Raw genomic sequence first — 10,758 nt, 5'->3', positions numbered from 1 at the left:
ATTTCAATGGGGAGCAATTTAGGATCATTTAGAAAGCTAGTGTAAAGGAGAACGGTGGCGTAGACGACGTTGGACAGACGTTCTAGGATTCCAGAATCTGATTAAATACCTACATGCATTTCCTCTGCTTATAGCATTACATCTCCTTAACCAGGTTCTCTCTTCTCTGCCTCGATTAGACGAACGTGTCCCTGGTCCACAGCGTATCAGCTCTGGTTCTGTACCTCAATCGCGAATAGTTTTGATTTTATAAGACATTTAAGAACAGCGTAATATATTTTCAGGGTTAGATGATAGGAAATATTTGGAGAGAGGTAACTCGTGGAGACGGATCTACGCTGCTTAAAATGTCTTTTGCTTTGTCCTTCTGGGGAAACCATACACCATAATGAGAGTTTTAGAGCAGAAAGACCTCGAAAATGCCAGTAAAAAAGCCCCCATTAATGCTACACATACCCAATGAGGACCGTGTGCTTTGTTTTACACCTACGCCTGCGCTACTTACTGAATCTGTACGATTCCAGACAATTTATGAGGACCTGTCGACCACACCTGGAAAAAATCCTGCCGGACTTTCGTTACCAAATTCACGAATTAACCCTTTCATTAAATGTTGAGATTAAACTCTGAAGCGGTGATATCTGACATTAAACAGTTAAACAGCAGCCATTTTAGGAGTGCTGCGCTAGTAATGTTAAATAAATATTGTCACGTGAATGAAGGGGTGCTATTTCTATCAAGCAGCTCCACAGCAATGCCTTAGTAACGTTACTTCTGACTTTCACTTATCAAACCAGAAAATAAATGCTGCTATAAATAAACCCTGTCCCAGTATAACTGAATTCACTCTAATTTGTAAATGTGAACGCAGACTTCATCACCGTCAGTGGAGGAGCACGTTTGTATAGACCTTTCTGTGAAATCTCGGACGGGCGAACCGTGTTCCTCGCCCGTTCAAAGACACCTGGATATCATTATTATATAATCATAAATCCTACTGGAAGACTTAAACACTTATAATTCACTAATCGACTTCTCGTCTTTGGAGGCGAAGCGAATTCTCCCTTTAAGCTCAAATCACGGCCTTACAACAGGTTCATGAATCAGAATCAGATTTGTTCATCATTACGTGTGCTTCAACTCTGCGCTTGTCTCTAGGCAACTTTGATGAATAGGGGCAATTACTGACACCAGTGAGCACTAATTACATGTTATGGTTGGAGCCTCTGCAAATCAAGTCCACAGAAGGGATTTTGTGGGTCACACTGGACTTTCATTCACATCCAACAATACAAATTTACATCTTATATTGTCCATATTAAGCTGAAAGGTTTGCTTTGGAAGTATTTCGACTATTAAAGTGGTGCAGATTATCACTTTTATCATAATACTCTTTTTTTTTTTCTTTTGGTGTTTACACAACAGAGGAAGAAGAGAAGAAACATGTATTGAAGATGTACTTCTTTATACTGTACAGTAATCACTGGAATCAGAAACTCACGTGTGTGCAGGTTTTTTTTGCGGTTGAAGAACCAGAATTGATCCGCCTTTACGAACTTAGAGACTCCTCTCACCCTACATGTAGGGTTCTTGTAGGTTATCAGGGAGAACAGAGCTTGTAGTACAAAATTGCTCGAGCTGGACGTGTAGCAACCACAGGCATGTTTCCTATTATCAGCTTATCCTGTATACTGTAGGCATCATGGGACTTTCATGCAGGTAAACTCATCAACCACATAGCTGCACCTGTTTAGACAGGGAAGACGACATGTAGCCAAGCCAAACAACAAAAAAATAAAGGACGTAGAACATGAATGTCTATGAAGAGCCGAATTCTAGGTCAGTGGTTTTCATAGTGGGGCCGCGGCCCCCTCAGGGGCCTCCAGGGGGCGCCCGGGGGGCCTCAACAATTTGGTCAGAGCCACCAAGCTCATCCCTCCCACTAGTATGTTTTCTCTTTCTCACTCTCAGACAACCACACACACACACAATCAATTCCTAATGTAATGTGATGTAACGTAATTATTAATTTTTAAAAAAGGGGGGGATATATTCAGAAGTCTGTATTTTTAATGTGTTTTAAAGACATCTTGGAAAAGGGGGCCCTCGGTTAAGTGTTAATGCCATTTAGGGGGCCTTGCCCTGGAAAGGTTTGGGAACCCCTGGTCTAGGTTATTTATGAATGCATCAAGTGTGTGTTATATAAGAGAGATTCAGTCATGTGCTTTTGAATACAATCTGACACAAGATACACAGACTTAATAATAATAATCGGTTACATTAGTAACGTGCAAAAAAAAAAATGTACAGCACTGAATAGCAAAGCCTTCTTTGTATTGCTCTTACGTCACGCGATATCTTCAGTGGGGAAAACAATCACGGAGGTTGTGACTGCATTTCAGCACGGCTCTATTCGCAGGCACTGATGAAGGAGAAATACAGTGCAACCCAAACAGGAAATACATTCACATCAAGTCAGAATTTAATTCTTAATGGGGCGTGAGAGAGAAAAAAAAAGGAATGCAAAAGGTTTTGCTTTTCAGTGTGGTACGTTTTCTGCATGTCACTAATGAAACTTTTTGTGTTGTTGTCGTGTTGTTTTTCCCCCACAAGCGTGATTGCTTATCGTTCTGACACGGAATCTTCTGGTACAGTATGTTCACACCTGACCATCACACCCATATGTGGGCTTTCCTCATGCTGTTGAACGCACTCGATTGTCTAGAATGTATTTGAAGCTATATAGAATGTCTATTTATTTATTACTGGAATGTTCTCCATACAGATCACTTCCAGCATTGCGTCAGAACAGTGATGATAAACAATAACCACTAGATGTCCTCCAGCTCCAAAATATTATTCTGAGAAGAAAACAGAACATTCTGACCACAAACAATATCCTAGAGCTTAAAAGTGTGATTAAAAGTGTATATCTTGAGACGGACCGTCTGAGCACTGTAATGCGATATCATTAAACGTTCCAGCTTTTATTCAATAAAGCTGTCTATTTTTAAATAAACTGCCATTACTGCTTTAAGAAAACTTGATTCTGGGAACAGGAAGCAATTCTGATTGATAACCTGTAAAATACTCTTTTATAATTTGTATTTGATGGTTGTACATAAAATCTGCATAAACCTAATTGGTATAAAATAAACCATGATTTTCTTTGTTAAATGGGAACACGACGTAAATCAAGCAAGCTTTCACCATGTAAGTTTGTTTAACCTTAACCCTTTTAATATAGAAACAATAATGTATTATAAAACAAGTGTGTTATTTACCTGTGATTTGATGTGCCTCCAACACTACTGGTAGAGCCAGTACTTATAAATTGATATATATATATACAGCATCTCACAAAAGGTGATGTACACCCCTCACATTTTTGTAAATATTTGACGATATCTTTTCATGTGACAACACTGAAGAAATGACACTTTGCTACAATGTAAAGTAGTGAGTGTACAGCTTGTGTAACAGTGTAAATTTGCCGTCCCCTCAAAATAACTCAACACACAGCCATTAATATCTAAACCACTGGCAACAAAAGTGAGTACACCCCTAAGTGAAAATGTCCATATTGGGCCCAATTAGCCATTTTCCCTCCCCGGTGTCATGTGACTTGTTAGAGTTCCAAGGTCTCAGGTGTGAATGGGGAGCAGGTGTGTTAAATTTGGGGTCATCGCTCTCACACTCCCTCATACTGGTCACTGGAAGTTCAACATGGCATCTCATGGCAAAGAACTCTCTGAGGATCTGAAAAAAAGAATTGTTGCTCTACATAAAGATGGCCTAGGCTGTAAGAAGATTGCCAAGACCCTGACACTGAGCTGCAGCACGGTGGCCAAGACCATACAGCGGTTTAACAGGACAGGTTCCACTCAGAACAGGCCTCGCCATGGTCCACCAAAGAAGTTGAGTGCACATGCTCAGCGTCATATCCAGAGGTTGTCTTTGGGAAATAGACGTATGAGTGCTGCCAGCATTGCTGCAGAGGCTGGAGGGGTGGGGGGTCAGCCTGTCAGTGCTCAGACCATACGCCGCACACTGCATCAAATTGGTCTGCATGGCTGTCGTCCCAGAAGGAAGCCTCTTCTAAAGATGATGCACAAGAAAGTCCACAAACAGTTTTCTGAAGACAAGCAGACTAAGGACATGGATTACTGGAACCATGTCCTGTGGTCTGATGAGACCAAGATAAACTTATTTGGTTCAGATGGTGTCAAGCGTGTGTGGCGGCAACCAGGTGAGGAGTACAAAGGCAAGTGTGTCTTGCCTACAGTCAAGCATGGTGGTGGGAGTGTCATGGTCTGGGGCTGCATGAGTGCTGCCGGCACTGGGAAGCTACAGTTCAGTGAGGGAACCATGAATGCCAACATGTACTTCGGAATGCCTTTGGAGACTGGGCCGCAGGGCAGTATTCCAGCATAACGACCCCAAACACACCTCCAAGACGACCACTGCCTTGCTAAAGAAGCTGAGGGTGAAGGTGATGGACTGGCCAAGCATGTCTCCAGACCTAAACCCTATTGAGCATCTGTGGGGCATCCTCAAACAGAAGGTGGAGGAGCACAAGGTCTCTAACCTCCACCAGCTCCGTGATGTCATCATGGAGGAGTGGAAGAGGACTCCAGTGGAACCTGTGAAGCTCTGGTGAACTCCATGCCCAAGAGGGTTAAGGCAGTGCTGGAAAATAATGGTGGCCACACAAAATATTGACACTTTGGGCCCAATATGGACATTTTCACTTAGGGGTGTACTCACTTTTGTTGCCAGCGGTTTAGACATTAATGGCTGTGTGTTGAGTTATTTTGAGGGGACGGCAAATTTACACTGTTACACAAGCTGTACACTCACTACTTTACATTGTAGCAAAGTGTCCTTTCTTCAGTGTTGTCACATGAAAAGATATCATCAAATATTTACAAAAATGTGAGATACTATATATTTTTATATATATATATATATATATATATATATATATATATATATATATATATATATATATATATATATATATATATATAAAATATAATATACCCGAGTTGCTCTGATATTACGGCTAGAAATCTGCCACACCAAGGACTGAAAAAATGGAGCGCTTTCTGCTTGTGAACTGTTCTTGAAGAACCCATGAACTGCTCGTATCCCGTCAAGGAGGACATGGAGGCGTAGCATTGGGCTGATTGATTCGTTTCTACTCAACAGGTCATTCGTGTTTTAAAGATTTTCCATGACTAGTTATGGAGTGAAATGGATATTAGGTAACAGGAAATGCTTGAAGCTTTCATAAGCTCTTGGTAACACATATGAGACAAATATAAAAGGTCTTGTACTATGTATTAATAACTGACGATTGGGAGAACGAGCTGTCTCTTTCTCCACTACTGATGAAGCTAACATGTGACTGGGCTTCACACCAACTGTCCAAATGCAACCACTTGGTTCCATACTAAATGTTTTCTCACTTATCTTTGAGCTTTTCATCCATTACTTGACATAAATAAAATTTAATTGAGTCACTACATGTTCCCCCTGCTATGATAAGACATTGTCTACTCTGTTTTGCACTATACATGTCACTGTTCATCTTCTTTATCACTGTTCAACGTGATCAATTTCAAACATTTCTACAAAGAAATAGCTTCATCACAAGATTTCAGAATTTCTAGTCATGTACTCTGGAAGCCTCCAGCATTTCCTCAAACAAGAACTGTTACCGTTTATGTGTAGGCATTCTTATACCAAGTACATTTTTGATCACTACAATTCATAGGTCCACAAATATCGCTGGGCAATAAACATGCTAACCTTTGGTAGTCGATTGAGAATGTCTGAAATGTTGAGTAATAAATAAATGATTGAACTTAGCAGGCAGTTCACAAACAGCAATGCTCACACACAACCAAAAATGTTTTTTTTTTCCCCCCTCATCATTCCATCATGCACTTCTGGAAAAACAGGAGAGTCTTCTGTGGTGTGAGGGAATATATAAATTTATTCACTGCCTTACTAATCACTTCAAGCAGCTCTTTACATACTGTATGTATATGGTTGAAAGATGCGCTCCATTTTTGGTGCAATGGCACCCCCTTCTGGCAACAAGAAGTAACACACTTGCTGAATTCTCTCTCACTCATACTTCTCTCTCTCTCTTTTTTAAAGGGACAGAAAAGTAGAGATTTTTCTTTCTTTGTTTAAAAAAAAGACAGAGGAAATGAAGAGTCTTTTTTTGCGAGAATTACACAAAAGAAAGACATGCAGTCTCGCTGAAGATAATAAGGCTGACGGCGCGGGTCACAGGTGCCGTTTTTATACCATGTCATGCTCTTAATTGCCATGTCACCTAATCACGGCAGGTCTATAAATAGGCATGACCTTACACGTTTCAGATACCGCGAGGGTGCTTCCCACAGCGTGGAGCTCGTGCAACGTTGATTTCCCTCTGAAAGGGAACACTCTTTTCTGCCCTACTAATGTGATTTTCTAAAAGAAGAAAAAAATCTTTCCCATGATCATTCTTTCAAAACATGGATGAATGTTAAATTGTGTCATACCACAGCACTACTGAATTCTCGAACCGGATTGGTCAGAAGGTGTTGATGAATTTTCTGTACGCTGGACGAGCTACAGTATATAATCTAAGGTTAAAAATAAACAGATTAAAAACACTTTATTTACAAAGACAAATGTCTGTAAGTTGACCATTTTCAAATATTTATGGAAGGAGTCTCCAGTGTCAGCACTTTGTAACAGTCAATAAGTGTTTGGGTTTTTTTTTTTTTTTTTTACTTCATGGACATTAATATTCAAGAGTCTGTAATAAATGATTGAAAGTATTTAAAGCATTAAAAACTGCAAATCGTTCAGAGAAAATCCCATTGTTGATTGTTTTCTTATAACAACATGCCCCAGTGTGTCATATTCCTTACTTCTCATTACTCTTCAAAGTTAGGTATTACTCTGGTTTTCTTGGCTCGAGTCATTTTCCTTTATTTATTCCCGTGGACCTCAGAATCCATCTAGAATTACACACAGGAGACAAACATAACGGCTCTTAATATTATATTATTTATTTGTCTTTGTACAATGTAATTACAATACAAATATGCAGGTTTAAATACAAAACTCTGTAAATAAAGATTAAAAATAAACTCCGCTGTTTTTCTTATCGCTAGATTACAGTTTACAATCAAAAGTATATGAGGTAATTTACTTTCCTTGTTTCCAAAAGAGATCTAGGTTTTCGTGGGGACGCACGGACTAGAGCCCGGGTGTATCGGTTCATCCCGGCATCTTTTATACACGAGATCGTGGATAAGCTCGTTTAGATCGGACATTTCCCCAGATTACAAACACATTCGCTTTGGGAAAATTGAAATAGAACCCATTGTGCAGCCTGAACAGGCTCTGTGTTTTAACCCTGTAGATTAATGGTTGGATGGAAATATAGTAAATTTGTGCAAACCGTTTGGTCTTAGTGAATCAATTTCTGAATATACTGTACCTTATTATTATTAATTATTCATTATTATTATTAACATCCGTGTCCTGTAAAGCACAGTGTGCAGTCTGGCTTTGAATATCTAGCTTTTATCCTACTCACTGAGAAACTCCAGACGCTGGAGTCTGATCAAATCCAATCACTCAGCATGTTCTTACTGAACACACCACGGACCTAACGCTGAGATCGGTGTTCGTTTAAACCACTTTAGAATAACAAAACTACCAGAAAGCATGGATCATTATTGCAGAGTGAGAACTGCATCGGTATAAAAATACACAACATGTCTGATGCACTGGAACGAAGGATTTCCCCGGACAAATAAATGGCTAGGGCGGTATCGGTATTGTTCAGAGCATGTACACCACCGCTGAATATACTTTAGCCTTTGATATATGATTATTACGTTTGTTTATTTATTCTCCAGGACAATTCCAGAGTTCAAAATGGAAAGAAGAAAAAAAAAAAGTGAAAAAGCCAGGAAACACATGTATGTTCTTATTATGATAACGGAATTAAAAGAACTATTAGGAGGAACGAGCGGGCATCTCATCAAATGACGACGTTCATGATTCCAGGACAGCTCGATCCATCACAACGTTCAACCCCTCCAGCACTACTCATCTCTAGCGTTCTCAGAAATCGTTCCCATTTCGGAGAATTTTCACGTCAGGGCTTTTTGCGTTTTCTTCATAATTTTACAATTCAGTACACTTTGCATTTTACCTCCCAATTATAGGAAAAACAACATTCCATTCACCTTTAGTGTTAAGCCTGTTAGCACTAACCGGCATGATCTTTTTCACATACTTTCACATGTACGTACCTCCTCATCGACAACGCCAGGCTTTCATGTAGCTCCAGGTCGTCAAGGCTGTACTATTCGAACATACTGCGAGTCCTGACTGTGTAATCAGGGTCAAGTCTAAACAGGCACCTTTGTACGTTGTTCTGTTTCACGATCGCTCACATACAGCTTTTAGACTCTTCTCCTTACTACGTTGCCGGGGCCCTGATGTCAATTTGAAATGAGCTCTTGTGCTAAGCGATTTATCGGCATAATCAGCCTCTCAGTTTGATGTCCATGTGTTGCTGGCAAGATGCCGTTATGATGCTTCAGCTGTGACTCACAGGGCATGAATAATAATTAGCATTCACAAACAGGGTGATAAATAATAGGTGAGGGAAAAAAAAACATGCTATTTACACTCTCATTTACTAGCAACTTCCATCCGTGAGTCTCCCGATCATGCAGCCTGTTCTCGGCTAGTGAGACCCAGCTTCTCAGTCCTCCCAAATTATATGTGAATATCTTTTTCCACAGAGGGTTAATGTAAAATAAAAACAGGGAAACAACAAATAAGTACAAATTAGAGTTAAAATCTTTTTCCACGATCAGAGGAATTAATAAATACGTTTTGGCCGTATCGTAATCGGTCGTTTGCTCCCTTCGCAGGTTTTGTCGAAGGTCATGAGATCGGCTTGATGGGGCCATTTGCAGGAACAACCTGAACCCCAGAAATCTTTCCATTCTTTAAAAGTAAGTGACTACGCATGTTGGGTTCTAGGATATTGTCATGTTCCCAGACCAAGAGTGTTATGCCTGCATTTGGAAGGAGACAAAACGCAAACTGGATAGTTGCCTACAGAGCAGGAGTGATCTTGAGGAGCGGGTGCAAATGTTAGAGGAACAAAAGTGGAGAACAAAAAGAAGCCAAAAGCAACAGGATGTGGGATTTCATTTGTCATTTCAGGGTCTATATATGTCAGGTGTTTTATAGGTGCAATTATAGCTCAATTTCAAAAGTCTTTTGTAAATCGTTGGAGAAAGGGTTGGGGGCCTTGGGTTGTGATTTGGACTCCAGAGCTGCCCACTTGGCCTCAAAGCGCTCTGCTTCCTGGACATCGGCTGGAAGTTTGGACTGCTGCAGACTCTCCATTGGCCAGTTGTTGGTACTACCACCCCCACTCGTCGTGGTGCCGTTCTGTGTAACGCTGCTGGAAGCTGCAGAGGTGGTGGAGGTGAGTGAGTTTTGTGCAAGCCCGTGGGAGGCAGGTTGGTTGCTGAATGTAGCGCTAGCAAAGCCACCTGCCAGGCTGGGAAAACCCGAAGGACCGCCACAGAGTGTGCCGGTCTTGGGCCCCATAGCGCCTCCGCCTGAGGAACCAGTGGCGCTGCAGAAGACATTTGCGACCATCTGCGAGGGTGTGATACCTACCACGGGCATGCTGGCATTGGGGTACGTCATGCTGTTAGCAACGGCAGGCATGTAGGGCTGCATAGGGACATAGCCCGGCTGCAGCGGCGGCTGGCCGTACAGGCCAACAGGAGCTGGAGTGGTGTCAAAAGCCATAGGGAAGGGCTGCATGGATGAGGGCAGAGAGCCTGGAGCTATGGGTACACTGGGTACAGGTGGGGGCTGCTGGGTAGGTGGTGGTGGCAGTGTGGGCAGAGTCTGCTGCTGGGCTTTCACTGCCTTGGAGACTTCCTCCAGCCAACGTTCAGCTTCCGACGGTGTGCGTCTGTGGCCGGTTGAAGGCGGAGACTGAACAGGGGACTCCGCCTGGACCCACGAGCTGGTAACTGCAAAATGCAAAATTCAGAACTGACCATCAAGACAACTCACGATAAATATTTATACTCAAGATTATTTTATTTAATGGGGCATGAAGCATGTTTAGTTTATGTCACTGAACTGTCCTGTGTCCATGTAATAACAGTTTCAGTCATAAGCTTTGGCTTGTAACCAATCAGCCATTCCTGGCTCTGCAGGTCTTGAGTAAGTGCTTTGCTTCTTCTACACTAAGTCTTAATGACGTGCCTTCTTTTGCAAGCAATTATCATGGAACTCCAGATCCATTCTTATTCCCTGCTCCTGTGCAGATCGGGCTCGTATGTCAGCCACTGGCTCAATCTTGGACTCATTCCAAGTACTGGTCCCTCCCCTAGACCCAGGTACAGTACAGTCCTTGCACCAGCCCCAGTAATTGCTCCAGGCATTGTTCCAGCTCCTGATCCTGTCATAGCCAATTCCACTTTCTGCCTGTCCTCGATGCTGGCTCGGTCTCAGATCATGATTCTTTTCTGATACCAGATCCAATTAGAGTCTTAGCCCTTGATTATGTATTACATCTCACATCCATTACGAGCCACAGTTAAAACTGTTTTATAATACTACTAGTATCTTTATTTCCCAGTTTCTGGTATTTCATGTTTTTGCAATTTTCTGCTTTGGAACATTTGCCTCACT

At 41.6% G+C, this 10,758-nt stretch overlaps 1 protein-coding gene across 7 annotated transcripts in view; it reads right to left on the bottom strand.

Annotated features, from left to right (window-relative positions):
• Window positions 1–7,051: 7,051 nt before the first annotated feature.
• numbl (NUMB like endocytic adaptor protein) overlaps window positions 7,052–10,758 on the bottom strand; it is a 40,162-nt gene continuing 36,455 nt past the window's right edge. For all 7 annotated transcript variants that reach the window (XM_047161537.2, XM_017490781.3, XM_053687486.1 and 4 more), the window contains one exon: window positions 7,052–10,091. In XM_047161537.2, the coding sequence (XP_047017493.1) occupies window positions 9,295–10,091 (797 nt within the window). In that variant the 3' untranslated portion in view covers window positions 7,052–9,294. The remainder of the gene's footprint in view (window positions 10,092–10,758) is intronic.

Source organism: Ictalurus punctatus, chromosome 17, assembly GCF_001660625.3.
Source record: "Ictalurus punctatus breed USDA103 chromosome 17, Coco_2.0, whole genome shotgun sequence".
NCBI lineage: Eukaryota > Metazoa > Chordata > Actinopteri > Siluriformes > Ictaluridae > Ictalurus > Ictalurus punctatus.
Note: the sequence above shows the minus strand (reverse complement) of the source record. Positions and strands in the feature narration are given on the sequence as shown.